The 22,573-nt window shown below is 41.3% G+C and overlaps 1 protein-coding gene and 1 long non-coding RNA gene across 5 annotated transcripts; one reads left to right on the top strand and one right to left on the bottom strand.

Annotated features, from left to right (window-relative positions):
* Window positions 1-766: 766 nt before the first annotated feature.
* On the bottom strand, window positions 767-6,162 carry LOC307224433. Its single transcript, XR_013842513.1, has 2 exons — window positions 6,029-6,162; window positions 767-1,109 (listed from the first exon to the last, which is right to left on the bottom strand). It is a non-coding gene; the product is annotated as an uncharacterized lncRNA (long non-coding RNA).
* EIF4E (eukaryotic translation initiation factor 4E) lies at window positions 5,825-21,697 on the top strand. Of its 4 annotated transcripts, none has more exons than XM_079991229.1 (7): window positions 5,838-6,089; window positions 10,135-10,241; window positions 13,253-13,348; window positions 14,149-14,212; window positions 14,857-14,970; window positions 17,136-17,275; window positions 19,842-21,697. In XM_079991229.1, the coding sequence occupies exons 1-7, from the start codon at window positions 6,072-6,074 to the stop codon at window positions 19,954-19,956; spliced, it is 654 nt and encodes a 217-aa protein (XP_079847355.1). In that variant the 5' UTR covers window positions 5,838-6,071; the 3' UTR covers window positions 19,957-21,697. The 4 variants fall into 4 exon arrangements, with proteins under 4 accessions (XP_079847357.1, XP_079847355.1, XP_079847356.1 ...); XM_079991228.1 differs by lacking the exon at window positions 5,838-6,089 and adding an exon at window positions 6,584-7,903; XM_079991231.1 differs by lacking the exon at window positions 13,253-13,348 and having other exon boundaries at window positions 5,825-6,089.
* Window positions 21,698-22,573: the final 876 nt, after the last annotated feature.

Raw genomic sequence — 22,573 nt, 5'->3', positions numbered from 1 at the left:
TTCAGGGCAACATTTACCTGGAAGGAATTATTCATAGGGTCCAGATTTTAAGCTCCCCCCTCCCCATGTACTACAATCTTATAGGGCAGCTCTGCTTTAGATTTCTTCATTATGTAAAACCAGATGGGTTTCTGCTAGAAGCAGGGCCTTCACTGTGGTGGCAACTACATGCCAGAACACCCCCTCAAGAGATCTGCCAGATTCATTTTTAATAAAAGGTTTTAGGGCAGCTATAAGTACTGTGTAACGACTGTGGTTGTGTCTTGTTTGTGCCACTGCTTTTATTACGGATTTTGAGTTGTATGCCACCTAGAGGTCTCTTGAATCAAACTGGCATGATACAATAAAATTATACCAGTTTATGGTGCAGGATGGAAGTGACTTAAGGGATGAGATGCTGAAGAGGAAACTATAAACCCTGACACACTATTGCTTTTGTGAATGTAAATCCTCATTGGATTATGACCACAAACTACACAAGGGTTTCACAAATGCTGCAAGTGCTCCCAATAAACCTTCCAAAGCAATGGAGCTCTAATAAAACACTCATGGTTCAATTGCTCAAGGGGCAACAAGAACCATCTAGTTTGGGTGAACAGTGTACATTCATTTGTACTAGTTTCACAGCAAAAGCGAGTAAGCACATTCCAACAAAACCTTACTTAGGAGTAAGCCTCACTAAACACAGTAACGCCTGCTAGTAAATTTACAGAAGATTGCATCGCACCACTGTCTTATGCATACTTACTTGGGGGGAAAGCGCCACTGCATACTGGTAAAGATTTAGTTGTGAATCCTGTTCAAACCAATGGGACTTTAGCGTCGCCCTACCAACAATAATAATGGAATACAATTCTTCCTAGGCTTGTCTTGTCCCGACGCCTGCATAATAATACGTATGTGAATAGATCCCGTCCTTCATTGTGGTTCAGTCCAATCTTGTCAACAGCATCGGCTCACCTGAAAATCCGATGAATAAATCAGTTGTTCCCCAGCAACATGAGCTAGTCTTAGTGTTTCTGAATTGATTCTAGCAGCTCCAAAATGCTTCATGCAATGATCTGCATAATACAAATATCTTCTTTCCAAACATCCAGTACAAACAGGCACTATGAATGAATGAATCTTTATTTGCGTCAGCCATCGGCCATAGCAATAAAACAACAATACGATATACAAAGAATAGAAATAAAAAGTCAATTATATAAAATACATTTTAGGGTTTTGAATCAAAAGTCAAATAGTGGATCTTACTCTGTTTTTTTTTTTTTTTAATAATTTTTATTCATTTTCCAGACAAATAACAAAAACAATATAGATCAATATAGCTTCAAAATCATCATTTCATACCCTTCTTTCTTTTGACTTCCCCATACCTCCCCATCCCTGCATCCTTGTTTAATGGTTCTTTTAGCAACCCTTAGGTCCATTGTCTTAATTCCCTTTCATAAAGTTTCCTTTAATTTTTTTAATTACTGCTGCAATTCTTTACCTCTTACCCCTGACATCTTAACATTCCTCAATTTTACAATTGTTTTTAAGATATATTTTAAATTTCTTCCAGTCCTCTTCCACTGTCTCTTTCCCCTGGTCACGGATTCTGCCCGTCATCTCGGCCAGTCCCATAAAGTCGATCACCTTTGTTTGCCATTCTTCCAGAGTAGGTAGTTCTTGCATCTTCCAATACTTTGCCAGTAGAATTCTTGCTGCTGTAGTAGCATACATAAAGAAAGTCCTATCCTTCCTTAACACCACTTGGCCAACCATGCCCAAGAGAAAAGCCTCTGGTTTCTTAGGAAAAGTCCACTTAAGGACCTTCTTAATTTCATTATAGATCATTTCCCAGAAAGCTTTAACCCTTGGGCAGGTCCACCAAAGGTGGTAGAAGGTGCCTTCAGTCTCGTTACATTTCCAACACTTATTATTAGGCAAGTGGTAAATTTTTGCAAGCTTGACTGGGGTCATGTACCACCGGTAGATCATTTTCATAATATTTTCTTTTAAAGCATTACATGCAGTAAATTTTATACCGGTGGTCCATAACTGTTCCCAGTCAGCAAACATAATATCATGACCAATATCTTGTGCCCATTTAATCATTGCTGATTTCACCATTTCATCCTGTGTATTCCATTTCAACAGCAAGTTATACATTTTTGATAAGTTCTTAGTATTGGATTCCAACAATTCTGTTTCTAGTTTTGACCTCTCTTTCTGAAATCCTATTTTCCTGTCCTGTTTAAATGTCTCATTTATCTGATAATAGTGCAACCAATCTCGAACCTTAGGCTTTAGTTTCTCATAACTCTGAAGTTTCACCCTTTCACCATCATATTCTAGATATTCATGATATTTTGGCCATTTAGAGTCCATATTAAGCTTTTTTACTTCCCTAGCTTCCATTGGTGACACCCACCTAGGGGTTTTACTTTCCAGCAGATCTTTATATCTAATCCAAACATTATACAATGCTTTCCTTACAATATGGTTTTTAAAACTTTTATACACCTTTACCTTGTCGTACCATAAGTATGCATGCCAACCAAAGCTATTGTCGTACCCTTCCAGGTCCAAAATGTCAGTGTTCTCAAGAAGTAGCCAGTGTTTCAACCAGCAGAAAGCTGCCGATTCATAATAAAGTCTTAGGTCCGGTAGGGCAAACCCCCCTCTATCCTTTGCATCAGTTAAAATCTTAAATTTAATTCTGGGCTTTTTGCCCTGCCAGACAAATTTTGATATGTCTTTCTGCCACTTCTTGAAACAGTCCATCTTGTCCAAAATCTGCAACGTCTGGAATAAAAACAGCATTCTAGGCCAGTGTTTCCCAACCTTGTGCCTCCAGCTGTTTTTGGACTACACTTCCCATCATCCCTTGCCACTGGTCTTGCTAGTCAGGGATGATGGGAGTTGTAGTTCAAAAACAGCTGGAGGCACAAGGTTGGGAAACACTGTTCTAGGCAATACATTCATCTTGATAGTAGCAATTCGGCCTAACAAGGAAAGTTTCAACCTTGACCATGTTTCCAGATCCTTCTTTACCTCTGACCAACTTTTTTCATAATTATCCTTAAATAGGTTCACATTCTTGGATGTTAAGTTTAACCCCAGGTATTTTACCCTTTTTGTTATTTCCAAGCCTGTTTCATTCTGAAAACTCTCTCTTTCTTCCATTGTTAAATTTTTTTCCAACACTTTCGTTTTTTGTTTGTTCAATTTGAAACCTGCTACTCGACCAAATATTTCAATTAATTCTAATACTCTTTTAGTACTAGTGTCTGGCTGTTGCAAGGTCAATACTAGATCATCTGCAAATGCTCTTAAAAATAGTGGATCTTACTCTGATTGCCCCAGCTAAAATCCTTGCAACCTTTGCTGTGAAATAGGCACTATGTTCTCATGCTGCAGCAACATCACCAAGACTTGCAGTTGCATAAAATGCATGCCTAATATACAGGGGGATGGGGGAATCAGCATGCCTTGAAAATTTCTGACAAAAGCAAGCAAGTATATATTTCTTTTTTCACAGTTGCAGTGAATCAATTATAACTTTATGAACACTCTTAATACATTGTGACTTCTAGCTTTTGGTCCACTGTAGAGTTTAATTCTTCAGTGGACAGCATATTGATGAAGTTTGTAAATTAAAATATGCAAAAGAATATTACTTATTTTACTCCCACCCCAAGGGCATTTGAAAATAAGTACCTAATAACTAACATATGTATATCTTTGTAACTAAGGAAAGCCAGAGCAGTGCAGATGATCACTTTGGAGACAAACATGATTTTCAGCACATCTACCAAAAAGCTGGAAAGTGCTGAATTGTGATTTCTCCAGCTTCCCCCACCCCCAGGAAAAAAATTGCAAGTTTTCAGCCCTGCCCTGGTTCCTACATAAGAGTTTAGAAGTTTAGAGTCCTAGTTTAATGTCTGTTTTGAAAACAATCTAACTACACAACACCCACTTCAGTAAAATGAGAACCTGACCAACAACAGTGCACTGTCAAAGTAAATTGATACAACCTTCCAGCAGTTGACTTGAAACCCAAGTGCTCGAAGAAGCTCTTCTTTACATACCAACCTGCCTGGAATTTACTCTAATGGGTCTTACTCCTACATAAATCGGATTAAGATGGCAGGCTTAATGTTTTAAATAGATGAATAAAAATAAAACGTTACATTTTAGGGATTTCAACTGATTGTATCCATATGCTTGGTTTTGCCATGGAGAGCTTGAGGTGTCATTCAAAGCAATTGACCGGCAAATTTCACAAAGCATAATGTGATTGTAGATTATAACTCTGGTTATAGTCCTGGTGTAGCAGAGCTACTGCTTCCTAAATCCTGCTACTTTGCTGTAGCCAGGGCAGAAGCTGGAGCAGCAACTTTTAATGAGAAGGAATTTGGTAGTCAGTGGGTAATTGCAGACTCCGGAGCTGGGGTAATTCAGGGCTCTTTGAGGGAATGTGTTAGTGAAGGGGATTAGGATCCTTGGATTTGCCTGGCATACCCCAGTTTTGCTTCACACACCAAGTGGAATACTGCCAACAGGGCATCTATTCTATGTCTCCAGTTTTCTGGAGGTATATCTGGAGGCCTCTAGCAGGCTAAAGACTATTCCAACGGCCTTCCCTAGAAGAGAAGTCCTTAATGTCACTTTCAACAGCCCCTCAGGCCAGCTCTGGCAGGCTTTTGGATGGCTCTCTTAGATGACTTTAAAATGTGATTAAAATTGCGGAAGAACCCACCTACCAAGTTACACCATGGTGCAGAAGGTGTGTAAGTCCCACTCCTGAATTACACAAATCTGCCCTAAAGTAAGGTAGCTAACGTTGGTTTGTGTTTTAAATGGCCATTAGTGCCCTTCCCCTGAATGGAACACATTGTTTGAAGGGTTTGATGATTAAGTCTTCCAAGTTTGCAGAATGCTTTTCTCTTCTAGCCAGGAGGTTTTAAAAAGTCGATTTAACGACAGATTGCCTTTGATTGCGAAGCAGAGTGTTTCATCTCTGAAGGATGCCAGCATTCCTCTTTAACTATTTGTTTACGTATTACAGAGTGTGGAGAAATATCCATGGAATTGCCAACAACTACCCTCCTCCCCCCAACCCCTTGCAATTTTCATCTTCCCATCTGGCAAGGGGGCAGGAAAAATATTCTTTCTGCTGCTGAGCATCCCTGTTCCTGAGTTCTAGGGAGGCTTGTGTTTTAAGGCTCAGAAAAGAACCACCTTAAAATAACCATCATAGAAATGTAGAGTAGGAAAGGACCATGAAGTCCAACCCCCTGCAATGCATCTTTTGCCTGAGAGTAAGTTTCATGTGCTACCGACTGAGCTGTCTAGAGCATTTCAGTGCATTTTGCTTGTTTCTGGCACACAGATCAAGGCAGACGGGCTGCCTCGTCCGATTAGACGCCGCAGGTCGGTAAATTGTCGGATAAATGTGAATATTTTTATCACGTGTGGAAATGGTGAGGCAGCCGCGCCGGTGGATTACTCGTCTGTTGCCCACCAATCAGATTTTGGATGGGGATGTGAATGGCGGTGACTTGAGGGATGAGGAGGGGCTTGCATCACACATGCTGACACCTCCATGACAGAAAGGGGAACAAGCGGCCCGTCCGGCCAAGCCTCAGTGGCGAGACGCAGACAGATTCTGCAGTTGCCGCTTTCGGACTCTAGGGGTCACTTTGCCGTTCCGAGCAGCGCCGCCTCAGCCTGACATGCCCCTGTCTGCCTTTCCCACGTGACTGTCTCTCCTGAAAGGGGGAGGCGGGGAGGAGGAGGAGGAGGAGGAGGGGAAAAGGAAGGAAGGAAGGAAGTGGGGGAAAGAACTTCACCGGAGACTACAATTCCCAGAAGCCACCGCTTCACCTTCCCTCCAGCCTCGGACACCGACCCCTCCCCGCAGTGGCCCCCACCCCACGCACGCACGCGCCGAGCCGCCAAAACGGCCGTCGCCCCCACGTGACGCCCCGCCGTCCAATCGCTTTCGAACCTGATTTGTTATCCACCTCCCCCTTCTTACCTCTCCCCTCCCCTCCGCGCTTGTACGATCAGAGCGATCTAAGATGGCGACGGTGGAACCGGTGAGTGTCCTCGTTCCCGCTTCCTCCCTCTCCGACCCAGCGCCTTCCTTCTCGGCTTCCGGAGGGGCCGGGGAAAGGCCTGGCGGGGGCCAGAAGGCGACCGTAGCGGAGGGAGAATATCCTAGCGGAGGGGTAAAAAAAAAAGAGGGAAGGAAGGGAAGGGGCGGCGGCGGCGGCCTGGCAATGTGTGTGTGTGTCTGTGTGACGCGCGCGCGCGCGCGTGTACGGCGAGCCGAAGGTGCCGGCGCGTGCGATGAGGTGACTCGAGGGGAGTAGTCGAGCGGGGCCGGAGGGCGGGGGCGGGTGAGAGGAGAGGAGGGGCGCGTGGCGGGGGGGGGGGTCTAGGCGGGTTCCAAGCGCGAGCCGGATTGTGCCGTCACAGCTTGGGCGGGGGCGTTGAGGGGCGGCAGGGGAGGGGTCGCGTGAGGCGGGGGAGAGAGGAGACCCGAGAGGGCCCGTGTGAGGGGCGGGAGGCGGGCGAGAGCGTGTCCTACGGGTGGGGGCGAGGACCTAACTTATTCGTTTTTGGCGCGGTCGGGGGCGTCGCGTGCCGGCTCAGAGGCTCCCGCCGCTTTCTCTCTTCGGCCGCCCGGCTCAAAAACCTCCCTATTTCTCCTTCCCTCGTCAATTCTTGCCCTGCCAGGCGCCACACGGCGCCGTGGCACCTCCCCCATCCCCACGTTTCCCTCAGCGGCCTATTCCTCTCTTAGGCTGGGGCTGAGGCCGGCTTGCCTAGTGGTCGCAGCCTTCTCTTTTCACACCCCGAGAGCGTTTCGTGCCGCCCCGGTCCTTGAGGTAGAAGACGCCACCTTTTTTCGGGGGGTCCCGGGCCTAGTATGCGCACGCCGGCCGCTCTCGCCTTCCTTCTTTCACACCAGTATTTCGCAAGGGAAACGTGGCCATGGGGCGCTCCTTAAGATCGGCTAGGAAGAACCAGCTTTCGGATTCCCCGGACCTCGCCTAAAGCCCTTGGGAATCTGTTGCTTGCGAACGGAAGACTGACCCAAAGTTGAGCTTCTTCCATACAAATCACCCCCACACCTTGGTGTCTGCTTTCTTTTTTTTTTCCTCCCTTACCCCACACCCTAGCTTTACACATTTGTCGTGAACAAAAGATCGCTTAAATCGTTAATTTCAAAACAAGAAATTGCTTTGCTTGTCACTGCCACCTATCCCAATGTGGGTGGAGTGGTAACGTTCAAAAGCAGGATTTGGGGGGGGAGGTGCGGTGGAGGACTATGACAGCTCATTTAGCAACATTTGTGCTGGGGGAAACTCAGGCTATGAGCCAAGTAGCCCTGTAAATTGGTTCTGACACTGTATATAGGCAGCAGCAGCAGCAAGTTAAACTTGTGTCTTAGAATAGCAACCTTTTACTGAAGGACTGAGTCTTGCCTGACTGTAGCATGAATTCAGTATGCCCCTCTGCAGTTGACTTTAGGAAAATGTATTCTATTGCTAATCTAATTTTCAAGAGTAGGCATAGTTTTAAAATGTATTATTTTTCTTAGTCCATACACATTAATACAAGCTGCTTCCTAAGCATCAAGGAAACAGAATAACTATGGAGTGATCCATAATTATAATAATCTTGAGTACCCAAACTCATATTCTTAAGTACCCAAACACTTTTGAAAGCTCATTTTCTGATATTTCCCAGTTTTAACAAGTTCCTCATTTTTGTCACTTTCATCATCGTCCAAAGCACAACTGTATGTGGGGTATTTGAAGGGGGCTTGTTTTAAAGTACTATATTTTGCAAGGTATTCATCACCATGATTGAAAACCTTTCTGGACCATATAGTATTGGAAGGGTAAGTATTCAGTCTTTAGTTTTGTATCTGTAATGTTTTATGCACCAGCACTAATTTTGTTGCTAGTTGCCACAGTTGGATATGAGTAACTTGGATTCCTAGCTGAAGAGGTTATGACTATATGATGTGGATTGTTCAAAGGCATTCTTAAGGAAGAGTGTGATGGGCAGATTAGAGCATGTAATTACAACAAAGAATGCAGGTGATAAATAAGTGTTTCATCAGTACCTGTGCTGGCAGTGTCAAATTGCTAGTTTCTGTTTTCTAATTTTAATTGACATAGTTTTGAAGACCATTATTAGTCAGCAGACAAATACTTGGATTATCTGGCAATTTTAAATTTTTATTGTCATAATTGGCTTTATTTTTTAAACCATCTTCAGTTTCTAGAAGTAGCTTCCTTTCAGGTTCAGAATCTTGAGGAGTGGTAACTAGTAGTAAGACCACATTTCTTGGGACTGCCCAGAGTTCTTGACTCACTGGACTGGATTCTTACTTAAGATAGGCTGAAATCAATGGGACCTAAATTATTTATGAGTAAGTTTGCACATTGATTTCAGTGGGAACAAAGATCAAATAAGCTAATATTGATCCAGTCCGTTGTGTCTCCTGTTTCTGTGTGGTCTCAAATTTACTAAGGTCCGAACTTGTAGCTGTGTATAGTCTTAAGTTTAGTAAACAGCTTTCAGCATCATATTGTCAAGTCTTGCAAATTAGGATAGAAAATGGCATAACAGAACCCAATAATTACTTAATCCTGCCATATTTTCATATGCTGGGGCAGTTTAGTGGTTAAGAGAGCCAGTGTGATATGTTGGACTTGGATCTTGGAGACCAGAGTTTGAATCTCCACTCAGTCATGAATCTCACAGGGTGACCTTGGGCCAGTCACATTCTCAACTTAAGATACCTCATTGGGTTCTTGGGAGGATAAAATGAGATGGAGAACTCTGTACTCCATCTTGAGCTGCTTGGAAGAAAGGTGGGATATAAAAACAAAGAAATAAATGTTACAAAGCTTTTAAAAATCTAGCAGAGCGGCAATGGCACCACTGAAATTGCAAATTTAATTTACAATTGACTCTCAACTTAGGCATGTTCACCTTATGCAATTACACCTTGTTGAAATTCAACAAATTAATAAAAGGCAGAGTTTAAAAGCTCTTTTTGTGCAGGGTTTTTCTAACGCGGAAAGAGGTTTTACGCTCTACTCCTTGCTTACTGGACTCTGGGAGGCTCTTGCGACATCTTGCCAAAGTTTGTGAGAGAGCCTCCTAGAGCCCAATAACCAAGGCGGAAAGGGGGGGTGTAAGACCTGTTAGGCGCCAACTCTGGAATGTAAGACTGCTTGTACAGGGACAGTTTCAGCGGGGTGTTTCGACTAAACAATTTTTTCGTGTATATGTGCCATCTGTGGAATGTAACCCCCTGTACAATATACAAATGGAGTATGTACTGCATTATGACCAGATAGGGCTATCTGTTATTGAAGAGGTACACTGGTATCAGTGTTCAAGATCTTGTCGCCCTTTGGATCTAGACCAATTCCTTGAGAGTTAGGATGAAGCCTAATTGCAATGGAACTGACTATGTGATGTTCACTAAGAAATAGTAATTATAGTTTGCTTTAAAAAAACAAAACAAATTATAATTGTCTTTTACAATTTTAATGTTTTATTTTTTATAAAGCACTTGGGTGTTCTATTATAATTGGTTGGTGTATAGATTTTGTTAAGTAAAGTAAATTGATGTTGCATTGAGGAGTGACATTTCCACACGTTTAGAAATCCATAGAGATCCTGAGCCAAGTGGTAGTTTTGATCAGGGCCATTCCACCCATGGGGCAAGGTAACCTGCCTCAGCTGGCAGGATCCACAGGGGCAGCAAATCCCCATGTAGATCTTCACTCATTCTTCCTTCTCTGGCATGGAAAGGGGCCCCATTTTGTGGTTCTCCTCAGGTTCAAAATGTCTTGGGCTGGCCCTGATTTTGATAATCTGCTTTTATGTACCTACAACTGTGTGAGAAGAATACCCTTGTCCTCCACATGAATAAGCTATTCTAACTCTAATGGTACAGTGTCCACATTTGCAAAATCATGGTCAAATTCATTATTAGGAGTTGGAAGTATATTTGGATGTGCTTATCCTGCAAAAAGGAAAACCTATGCAACATAGCATTATCAGAATAGTAAACATGCAACAAGTCAACTTTGTACTTTGTTTATATAGGAAACCACTTCTAACCTTCAGACTTCAGAAGAAGAGAAAACCGAGACACCAGCAAGTCAGGAGGTAGTCAGTCCTGAACCATACGTTAAGCATCCATTACAAAACAGGTGAGACATGTTTCCTCTGAACAATATAATAGAATATTATAACTTACAGGTATGAATTACATTTAAAACATTGTTTGCAAATTCCTGTGAAAACTTGTTTTACTGCAATTTTTGACTAAAGGATGAAAATAAAAATCTAACCTTTATGATGGACTAAACGAGTATAAAGTGGATGTATTTCAAGAAATTGTAAAAGGAGAGCCTTCTACCTTTACAACCATGCAAACAAGATTGTAAAGCAGCTGGGATCTGGCTTGTAGTGCACACAATGGACCTAACCTCAGCAGCATGGCTTGAATTTGGTGATAATTTGTGTGCCGAATGCAAAGGAATAATCAGGAGCATGGCTTACATTTGGTGCAGTTGGGAGTCGACTGACTGCTGACCTACAATAACACTCCTGATTGCCCCTTGGAAGATGCAACATCACCTGTACCACACATGATGTCATATGGCGTATGGTGAGCATGGCTGGGGAAGAATGGCCCTGTGGTTCAAATTAGGATTTCTGTGGGCAGGAGGTTCTAGACCCTTGATGTAGAGCTTTGAACTGCAGTATTGCTGCATGATAAATAGCTCTTGTTTCAAACAGGACGGAAGAGGGGCAGCCCTGGAGAGGACACTTCAGTACTGTTAAAGCAGCAAAAAGAACACTGGAAAACCAGTTATGAGTTTCTAGTCTATGCAGCCACAGCAGGTGCTGTGATTTTCCAGGGGTTTGACTTCACCGCAGAAGCACATTCCATTGTCTCTTAAGACAGATGGATGCCCACAACATTTCATAAAATCCTAGAATTGTAGAGTTGGGAGGGACCTCAAGAGTCATCTAGTCCAACCTCCTGTGATGCAGGAATCTCAAGTAAAGCATCCGTGACAGGTGGCCATCCAGCTTAAGAACCTCCATGTAAGGAGAGTCCCAAGGGAGTCTGTTCCACTGTCAAACAGCTGTTACAGTCAGAAAATTATTCCTGATGTTTAGTCGGAATCTCCTTTCTCATAACTTGAATTGCAATACCTCAGCATTGCAGATAACACTTCTACCTTCCTAGAAAGCTTTCAAAGGTTCTAGGCTTCTCTCACACGTGTTTCATTTGAACCAAGTTAGAATCTGCTTTAACCTTTTCTGAAGTAATTTTTTCAACTTTTAAAATATGGGCTGAATTCTGAGGGCTGCCTTTGTTTTGTTTAAGAAGACTTTTATACTGCTTATAGACCAACTAAGTTTGTTCTGATACAAGCTTTCGCGTGCATGCACACTACTTCAGATACCAGAACAAACTTAATTGGTCTATAAGGTGCTACTAGACAATTTTTTATTTTTTATTATTTTTATTTCAACTGTGTCAGACCAACACTGCTACCTACCTGAATCTTTTATACTGCTTAATCATCATAAACAAAATATTTATTAATAATACTGGTAATAAAACTTTTGAAATTTATATTTCACTTCATTTAACTGTGAATGATTAAGGGAACAGTCCTTTAATTATTGATGTCCATTTGACCTACTCAGTGCCTTAGGTGAGAACGCAGTTTTCATAAGAGCCTGGCTGGATCAGACCAAGAGTTGGTTGCCAGCAGGCAAGTCGGATACTTCTGGGAAGTCCAGATACAGAGCATATAGACCACAATCCGATCCCATTGTTTACCCCTTAGCAAATACTATATTGTCTCTTAAGTATTACAATATGTGGGTTTACAGCTAATCATATAATGTGGCACTGAGAGAGTTGTAACATAGATATCAGAATATGATGTGTTCATAGCTTAAAACACATACGAATGTGTAATGAAATCTGTGCTTTTAGAATTTTAGTGGCTTCAGTTTACAGATTTTCTTGTTTCAGGAGATAAACTGCTAGGTGCAAGAGACCTTACCTTTTTTTAGTCCATTGTTAATCCTGCTTTACGATTTTTTCCCTTCCTCTTGCTGAAAGACCTGCATTGCTGCAATTTCTTGACACTTTTAAGATGAGTTACAGCTGGTAAAAGATACGATGGTGCTGGTGTAGTGTTAGGTTCTCATTACCAAAATAGGTTGCCTCCCCCAAATTTCTCTAATCAAATCTCCTTGTCCCAGGTCAGTGTGACCCTGTAAAAACAGTGTTCCTGGTTATTCTAATTTGGATAGCTCAGATATTTCTGAATGTATTGAAGCTGTTTTGCATTTTCAAGAGTAGTTTAAAATAGCACACTCCTAATAGTTTTAGTGAAATAAGAATGTTGATATTGCACTCCTTGAGTGGTTGACTTAGTAGAATGTATAATTTCGCAGAACAATACTCCGCAACTCTACAAGTCTGTGGATTCTATGTGCTTTCTGAAGTTTTGCCTAGAGCAGTATCCCCATCCAAAGAAGTACATATATAGCAGCTGCACTGTGCACAAAGCACTTCTTTTTAAAGCTAAAATGGTATTTATCAGTCACTTAGTGGGAAGAAGCAGCAGTGGTGGACTGAATCCAGTCTTGATGCACCTGATCACCAGGAGTTTACATTTTAGACTCTATACATGCAGCCCTGACTTTTGGATCAGAGAGGGTAACTTGCACAAGCAACCTAGTTGTACAGACACAGAAGCTTACTGCTCCCCATGGAATGCCACTAACTAGGTTGAGGTATATAAATTGCTCAGAAAGCATGCTTCAGATTATATGCTTTACTCCAGAATCTGTTTTCAGAAGAAGATTGAATTTTGGAAATAACAGTATTTATATTTTTTGTTGTTGTTGTTCTTTCTTAGGTAAGCATTCATTATATCTAAATATAAATATTGGCCTTCCATCAAATTCTTTCTCCGTCAGCTTCGCGATCTAGAGCCTCAGTACCTTGCCCAGTTCAGTGGGATGTGAAAATTAAATTAAACCTGTGGGCATTCTTGCTATCTATAATTTTCTTTCCTAAATTTCTTCTGTGCTGTATGATTTTTCAGTCCTTACTATTCTTAGTCATAATAGGACACTGGATAATAAAACATAGTAGCCTAACAAGAAATCAATATTTTTTCAGGTGGGCGCTCTGGTTCTTTAAAAATGACAAAAGTAAAACCTGGCAAGCAAATCTTCGTCTGATCTCAAAGTTTGATACTGTTGAAGATTTTTGGGCGTAAGTGAAGCTTCTTAGATGCCGGTCTCATTCATTCTTGAAGTATTTCTTTATAGTATACTAATGTGTAGCTTTTTAAATCAGCTTGTACACTAGCTCGGAGCCTCTGTGGGAAGGTTTATACTGCATTTTTCAAAACTCAATTGAACATGAAATTTGAATTTCCCCCTTTCTGTTCATTATGCAGGATGACATAAGGAAAAAGAGGGAACCTAGTAAGTTGAATGAAAGGGATCTGGCAAACACCTTGATTTTTAAAAATTGACAGATGAAGCACAATTCAGGAAAATCTCTGCAGGCACAGACTAAAAATCCTTCAGAGTTTTTTAGTAGAAAAAGTAGCTGATTATGAAACTAGGAGAACTATAAACAGTCAGCTTCAGTACCTATCAAGTATTGGGGACTCCTATGAGCTATGCTTATTAAGTCAGGATGACTAACCTGTGACACACTAGATGTTGCTGGACTACAACTCCTTTCATCCCTGACAATTAACCATGGGGCTGATAGGAGTTGAGTCCAATGGGAACCACAGGTTAGCAACCCTTGTCCAAACATTTCAGGTAATAAAAATGTAGAAGCAATTGTCTTACATTGTCAGTGTTCCTTGTCTTATACACATGTGACTGGATTTCATTTTTAATTATTCCCCCATGCCATGAAATTAATTGTTGAGAATAAGTTTATATTCCTAATTAAAGCACCTTAAAATTTAAGATGCTAGCCTGATTTATCGTGGTGAAATCTGCACTGCTTGTGATAGTTCACTTTCTTAATTGTGTTTTGCTTTTTCCAAATAGGTTATATAACCATATCCAGCTCTCTAGTAACTTAATGCCCGGTTGTGACTACTCACTGTTTAAGGTATGCAGAGTAAACTTAAGTATTAGCTTGTTAATTATTATTAATAATGTTACTAGTTTTGGGTCCCCTGTCTTAAAATGTCTTAAGACTGTATGTAAACCACTCTACTCCACCTCCACAGAGTCTAGTATTTCCTTGTTGCACATTCATAGCTTGACACTTGATTTCTATAATGTGTTCAGGCACACACTAGTGAACTTTGCTGTTTGAGTGAGGTGTGAATTGCTAGTCTTGCCTTGCCACACACTGCCTCTTTCCATACTACTGTCTATAAATGAAATCCTTTTTCTAGGTAGTCCTGAAACTTCTCTGGCAGTAGGAAAGTCTTTCCATACATTGGTTGTATCCAATAGTCTTTCCACTAGCGCAAAAGCAAGAGGCCTTTCTCTCCCCACCCCAGTCTGCTGCAGTTAATTGGGGAAAGCCTCAGAACAGAGGGGTCCTGTTAGGCGGTTGGAATTTCTTGCACCAACAGGATAACTTAGTTGGGTACAACCCATTGCATTGCAGGTGGTATTAAGACAAACGAGTTAAAATCTTAATGCTATGAGAATAGCTGGGCTCAAATGCTGCATTAAAATGGAGTGATATTGCGTTGTGCATCATATAGATTTATTGTTTTCTGCTCAAATTGCACTTTTTAGGATGGTATTGAGCCCATGTGGGAAGATGAGAAGAATAAACGAGGAGGACGGTGGCTAATTACACTAAACAAACAGCAGCGACGAAGTGACCTTGATCGCTTCTGGCTAGAGACAGTAAGTTTTTTTGTGCTATTTTGTCCTGCTTAAATTTGAGAGATGAACTGTTCCAAAATTCCTGAAGGGAGGAGGCATGTTGAAGAATCCATCAGTTGCCACTTCTATGTACCTGTGAGTGGTGGTGTAACAACTTGTGCACACATTGTGTCTCTCATGGTTAGACCATTAGCTGCTCAAGGTGTAATGGGTTCCCTAGGCATTGAATCCAGGCTCATTAACATGGTCCACCCCAAGTATTTGTGAAGCTTATGGGATCCCTGGGAGGCGGGGAGTTGTGGGGAGGTGGTAGTGCTAATTCTGATTTGGTGAAGGGGAATAGATAGGATTTCCCCCTTGCAATCATAAACAAACGCCCCAAAATGGCACTGAAAACTATGCAACAGGTAGAATAACTGCAGGACAAATAGGACAACACATGCTGAATTCTACTGAGTATGCCATAGTACAGTGGTACCTCTGGATGCGAACAGGATCCGTTCCGGAGCTCCGTTCGCATCCTGAAGCGAACGCAACCCACGTCTGCACAGGTTGCGATTCGCCGCTTCCACGCATGAGCATGGCGTCATTGTGAACGTCTGCGTGAGCGGCAAAACCCGGAAGTAACGCATTCCGTTACTTCTGGGTCGCCGCAGAGCGCAGCCCAAAAACGCTCACCCGAAGCTACTTCATCCCGAGGTATGACTATTTGTAGACCTTTTAGACAACAAAGGAAGTTGTTCATCATCTGAGTAAAATTGTATCCTGTTGGGATGCTTTTGTTTTGAGAGTATTTGTGTTGTCACATGAGGGCTTAACAAAGTGGAAGGAATTTGCAGTTTACTGTAGACTTGCTCTTGCATTTTTGTATGTGGATCCCAGCCCTAAATTTGCATTCCCTGGATCCTGATATCGGAAAAGGAGCCCCTCAGCATGAGTGGCTGCTTGCATGTAGCACAGGACTCCTTTTCAGAGGTTGCTAGCCAAGGCACACAAAATCAATGGTGGAGCCAACATGCCTCCTGCTTCAACATGTGCATTCCTTACATATGAGTAATCTGTAAATAGGACTTGACACAAATTTGGTAGTTTTCTGATAAATCACTCAGGTCTCTGACTTGCTTGTGACAGAGTTCTGGCCCGGGGTGTCAGAAGGTGCCTCTTGTTGCAGTTACATAGATTATTTCGGTCTCATTTGCCTTGGGCAAATTAACATTGTGTTCAGGGTTTTGAAGAACGCCACATCTTTAGCTCCATGCCCATTTACATTTGGACTTCTTGGTATTTTTGATGCAGTGGACCAGTTTAGATAGCTAGTAGGGATATTTGGTCTGGCTCCTGAGTAATTTGATTTCTTTCTCCATCCAAGGGTCCTAGTAGCTCTGCCCTTTCAGGTTGACAGTGTGGAGTTATGTGGAGCTCAGTTTATTGCCAGTGGTTTCTAACATATAACTGAAGACGCTGAGAGTTTGGAACTGATTGCCATCAATACCTTGATACCACCCAGCTCTTAACTGAACAACTACAAAGAGCTATCTCAATTCTAAATCTATGGTAGATGAAACAGACTGAACTTGCATCTGGGCAAGAAAGAGTACAGTGGGCCCACCACTTATGCAAGGGTTCAGTTCTTGGGGTCGGTGCCCAAAGGCAAAATTGTACAAAGTTGGGAACATTTGGAACTGCTCACCCTCTGCCACAAGGCAAAGGGTTGCATATTGGGCCCTGGGAAAGTTGCAGGAGGGCCCTAGAATGCACACATGACCTGCCCAGTATGGGAAATAAATGGAGAGCAGGGAACAACAGGTTTTCCCCACTCACCATATATTTATTTACTTTTCCTCATCTGTGTATGGTTGTGATGAGTAAATTGTGTATAAGTAAATTAAGTGTAAGTTGCGGCCCACTGTATTACAAACACTTGGCAACAGGTTGATCTTAGTGGTAATCTCATCAGGTAAGATTCTGTGGATACACAAATCAGGGATTGCCTGCATTGTTCTTCAGATAGCCGATGTGTGGTGTTCTCTGGTTTTCCTGTCAAAGACAGTTGAAAATTATTTCATATTATTGGTTATCTTGGGAGTGTTGAAGAGTTTCTTGTCTTATGTAGTGTTCATTTTCTTCCATTCATTTGGTTGTCCTTTTCTATTTAGATTGTTTAATGGTCTATTACTCTCTTATAGCTGTTGTGCCTTATTGGAGAGTCCTTTGATGACTACAGTGATGATGTATGTGGAGCAGTTGTTAATGTTAGAGCCAAGGGTGATAAAATAGCAATATGGACTACTGAATGTGAAAACAGGGACGCTGTTACACATATAGGGTAAGTTATGCTGAATAATCTGCAGTATACTGTCTTCCTAAGAATACCCTACATGTGGAGCTGGTTCAGACATCGCTATAAACCAGGCAGAAGGAATTACTGACCTGTGGGTCAAATTAGGAGCCTTACAAGTCCAGCCATGCCGACCCATTGATCACCTGACACCCTATGACAAAGGTGTGGGATTGGTAAAGCTATGGTGACAAAGGAACAATCAAGAGACTTTGAGTATAGTCCCGATTGTTCCTTTGCAGCAGGGCTTGAGCACGGAATACAAGTCCTGCTGATGGCTGGCGGACTCTGGTTCTCTTGACACCATGACAACAGGTTATTTACAAGTGGGTGGATTTGCCCAACAGTCAGAAACGGCCCACAGAGGGGTGGCCACTTATTGACCCAGCTCAGTGGACAAAAGTGATTTCCCACCTCTGCTATAAACCATGGCTTATTGTGATAGGAACAATATGTTGCAAGGCTTGAGCACAGACACTTTCCAATTCCTCCAGCATTACTCCAAGGAGAAGATCAAAAGCTTTTACTTCAGGGTTTTTTTGTTTTTTAAAGAAAGGTAGCTTGTTTTGTCCAAATCCAACTAACTGGCTAATATTGACGATGGTTTGCAAATTTCAAAGCATGTAATATGAAGTTTGTTTGTTTCCAAAAAAAAAAAACAAAACATAATTAACCACTGTTAAGAGTATGGATGTAATGCTAAACTGCAGTTAATTGCAAATGGAAGCAAGAGCGTCCCATCTCCTCCATGGCCACACTGGAGAAGGAATGGAAATGTATAAGCCCCAAACTTACTGCAGCTCATTCCCATCACAGTAAACCATGGCTTATCATGATGCCAACACTGTTCCACTATGTGCAGCCTGATCTTATACATTCTCATAATCTTTACTCAAAAATCTTACTCTGTTCGGTGGAACTTAGTCTCAGGTAAATGTGCATAGATCTGCAGCCTGTTTCCATTGATACCAAGGATAATGAAGGAAATCGAAACAACTCCATCCTCTTGGGAATGTTCAGCTGAAACTGTTACTCTTTCACAAGTATGATGTAATGGTTTGTTTCTGGACAGTTTCACAGTGGGTGCTAATTTCAGTTGCAAAAGATTGGAGATTATAGTGTTGCTTAAGCATGAAATATACCCTATGACTTTATATTCTACATATTACAGAATGAGGAGGTTTAATTCAGAGTATATTTAAATTCTATGAAAGTATATTAAATCCATTGAAGCCACATGAACATGGATTTGGAAATACATAGACTTTTGAATGAGTATTTATTGAAAGGAAAACTGTGATTGCAAGCATCTGCATTTATCGTGCATACAGCCTATTGTCCACTATTGGACATACACTTAGTTACTTGTAATTGCTGTCATTGAATGGGCTGAATAAATCAAAGGTGTTCTGTAAAGTTAATGCTGGCCACGTTTCTCTGAAAATAGAAGTTTTGTGTCAGAGCCAATAAAACTTTGTGCGAATGTTATGAGATAGCTGTGGTCATGTCAGGAATCAAACATTATTTTGGCTGCAAACCTAAGCACACTTACGTGGTACAAAGGGACCTCTGAGTAGGCTTGTGAAGCATTGCAATTAGTATTGGAATAGGATTCTATTTTGAGAACTGCACTACAATATGCCTGACTTACAGCTGTGCGTGTGCTAGTGAATGAATTAACTTTATCTAAGCCAGCTGGAGGGTCTGGACCCCCTAGGTTACGGGCCTGATTCAAGGTGGGTTGCAGCAGTAGCACAGTCACCATGCAAATATGGTAAAAGGTTAAATAATGGGTTCCCGAATGCTTGTTTGGGTTAAAACGGAGTCCTGGATCTGAAAAGGTTGAAGATCCCTGAAATCGACAGTGATCTCAGTCCAGACCTCCAGCCTACAAAATGAGACCAGCTTCCCATTATTCAAAGGATGTAATCACGGCTTTCTCACCTGTAATTGTTGTGCAGAAGATGAAATTTGGCAGGTGTGCACTTTCACCTTTGTGTGATACGCTGCACTTGCCAAACTTCCTTCCTTAATGTAGCTGTTAGTGGCAAAAGAGTTTTCTGCCCCCTTGCATCTATTTCTGCCTTTTTCCTTAAATAGCCTAAATGAGATAAATAAAATGATGCTGAAGTCACAGCTGCTACCAACCTTAAGGGGGGTGGGCCGTGAGCTGCCAGTGGGAGACAGGTGGTTTTAAGGGACATTCAGCCTGTAATAGCCTTTCTTTGAAAGTAGAGATAAGTCAGAGCTTACTAAAAAAAAGTTACATGATAGTGAGTCCTGGTGATTCATTATGGATATAATGAAGAGCAGTTAGATTTGTCAGATGATAGCATCAGTTATTGGGCAGATTAAGTTGAAATGGAGAATATGTGAAAACAGTATGAATTGACTGCTGAGATGTTTGAGATTTTTATAACAGCCAATTTAGTATTTAAAAGAATCTAAAACTCTCTAAATTTTTTGGATTGAGAGCTTTCATATGTGAAACTAGTATCTTGTTCTCTTCTGTTGAATACTATTTAAACAGATATTTTATGTTTTTATTTCTCAGGAGAGTGTACAAAGAAAGGTTAGGACTTCCTCCAAAGATAGTGATTGGTTATCAGTCCCATGCTGACACAGCTACTAAGAGCGGCTCCACCACTAAAAATAGGTTTGTTGTTTAAGAAGACACCTTCAGAGTATTTCATAGGAGACTGCGTCAAGCAATCGAGATTTGGGAGCTGAACCAAAGCCTCTATATAAAAGCAGAGTGGACTGCATTTAAATCTGATTTCCATCTAAATGTTGCTAAATTTGTGAAAGTCTCATTTGCTTTTGTCTTGTACTTCTGTGTTTGTTTTTCTCCCCCATTTTTGGCTGAAGTAACCTTTATCCAATCAAAGAATTTCAGTACATTTGCCCACTGAAACCATAAAGGTCTCCCTAGCCCACTCTGATGCTTCTTAGGAAAGTAAATATTATATTAAATATATCCCAAAAACAGTGCCATTTCTACAGGGGAAGAAACTACTACTTTTTCACCTTTGCATTGTATGCAACATGTTTTGCTGGTTTGAAAGAATAATATGATGCATACATTTTTCTAGCAAATATTTCTTTATACAGCATTGTCTTTGCTGTAATGGATGCTGATGGCTGCTAGATTTAATTTATTGTTTCCCTCTCTGATAACATTAGTGATATTCTAATTTCAGTTCTTGCTCATGTAACATTGGTGAAGGATCTATATGGGAATATGAAAAAAGGTTTAATAAACATTAATTTTGTGCATTCTTTGGTAATTATTTTGTAACATCAAAGCTTTGCTACGAGTTTCATGCATTTCAAGTCAAATCAGTGATATGTTTGTGTGATTTCCTGAACATAATTGTGGATTTTTAAAAATGTAACACCATAATTACATTCCTTACTAGAAATAGTATTCCTGTTTTTTGTATCTTATGCTGTATTTTAACACTTTGTATTCCTTAGGTTATATTTTGCTTTGGTTTAAGAACAGCTCGAATAGAAACGCAGTCCCATTCATATTAAGACAGTGTACAAAACTGTAAATAAAATGTGTACAGTGAATTGTCTTTTAGACAAGTAGATTCGTCCTTTTATTTCATTATATTGACTTGTTTTGTACTACTACTGAAAAGGCGGTCTCTATTGTGGCCTCTGTAGTAGGCGAGGTTGAGCCTTAAGGTAGCATTTAATTCGAGTTGTGCTAGATTTTAATAGATAGTGTTATCTTCAGACAGAACTGCATTGCGGTGACTATATCTTAAATGGATATGTTTGTTTAACTGTTCAGTGAATTACATTGCTGTTTGGTCAGCATGCTCAGAAATGGAATAATCCAATGGAACATAATAGATGAAAGCTGGCCTGCCACTGCAACAACAGGAAACAGAAAATCTGGAACTAATAAACTGGGTGTCAGAAAATGAGCAAACTGTATTTACTTTGCAGAACTATAACAAAATGGCTTTCTGGCTCTGGAAGTGGTGGCTTGGAGAGTAGAAGTTTGGTACCAGTTACCACACTAAGTTATGTTAACTTTCTCAGTACTGTACCAAAATACAGGCCATGGTAACTAGCCATTATTGCAGCAAGTAGGAGCTCTGAGGAATCCTGGGAGTGTGTTTAGCTGACAAAAATCTGAACATTTTGATTTGAAAGCTGTCTCTGAAACAGTTCTTCTGTTATGTAGAAATTCAGTTATACTAAGGTTGACATTTGCCGCGCTTACGGTAAATGTCATGGTGGGAGACCTTTCCCCAGGTGTGCTGGTTTTGCCTTTTGGTTCTTGCAGGCTATCCAGCATGAACCCAATAGCCTTTTGTATAAAAACTGATACTGTATTATTGCAGTTAATACTACCCCCTCCCCTGTAATAAATGGAATCACTCTTGTATTAAAGCATATGTGGTGTGTAATAATGTCTAATGCTATTTGACACAATGAAATGACAGAGTTCCTGGCCAAAGTTTTACTGTTGCCAACTAGAGTGATTGGTCTGTAGGTCTGTAAGGTTTTGTAAAAGTCATGCTTGTCAGCAATCATAGGACTGGATATAACAAGCTTTGGATTTGACTGCAAATTGAAACCATGCTTAAAGCGGGTAGCCCCCCTCTGCGAGTACAATTAATCATGATGCAGGAAATAAGTAGCTGGGATCAGTGATACTTTAAAAGAATCAATAATAAAAAGTCAAGTTATGGAGAGGGGGATTAATTGGATTGAGAAGGTGGTGCAGAGAAGGGGTTAAACTCTCTCTCCCCCACCCTTTGCATGATGCTGTTCTAATTGAAATTGCCCTCCTGAACCTGCTATTTGCCAGGCAGGGGAGTGAGTGACCTTGCAGATACCGTACTAACATGCTTTCCCTTGCAGGACAGAAAACCTGTTTTGAGGGAAGTTAGTTAACAAAATGTCATGGGGAGACAGTTTAAAAAACCAACAGCCCTCAAGGCACCATGGTTCAAATTTGCCTCTCCCCCCAGCAAGGGTTGTTTAAATAATAAGAAAAGCTATGCCATGTCTAGTTTTGTTCTGAGTTGGTTGCTGGTCTCATAAGTGATAGAATCCTAATTTACAGGTTTCCCAAATTTGAGTGTAGCTGATTCTTACAATCGTAACATGAGTCAGAGAAGGGCAAGAACAGCTGTCCAATGAAACTGCACTTGAGTATGTCTTGAAAGGAGAGTGGGAGATACGCAAACAAGATTTTTCAGATGTCTCCGTGTGGGTTGCACAGAAGTACAGCAAGTGGTCTTGCCATACTGGCACTTGGGA

The sequence above is a fragment of the Podarcis cretensis genome (genome assembly GCF_951804945.1).
Source record: "Podarcis cretensis genome assembly, chromosome: 9".
Classification (NCBI taxonomy): domain Eukaryota; kingdom Metazoa; phylum Chordata; class Lepidosauria; order Squamata; family Lacertidae; genus Podarcis; species Podarcis cretensis.
Note: the sequence above shows the minus strand (reverse complement) of the source record. Positions and strands in the feature narration are given on the sequence as shown.

Coding starts and splice junctions, on each gene's coding strand:
- EIF4E (XM_079991228.1), top strand. CDS start 7,865: ATGATTGAAAACCTTTCTGGACCATATAGTATTGGAAGG. Junction 14,213..14,856: donor GTGACTACTCACTGTTTAAG/GTATGCAGAGTA, acceptor TGCACTTTTTAG/GATGGTATTGAGCCCATGTG. Junction 17,276..19,841: donor GACGCTGTTACACATATAGG/GTAAGTTATGCT, acceptor TTTATTTCTCAG/GAGAGTGTACAAAGAAAGGT.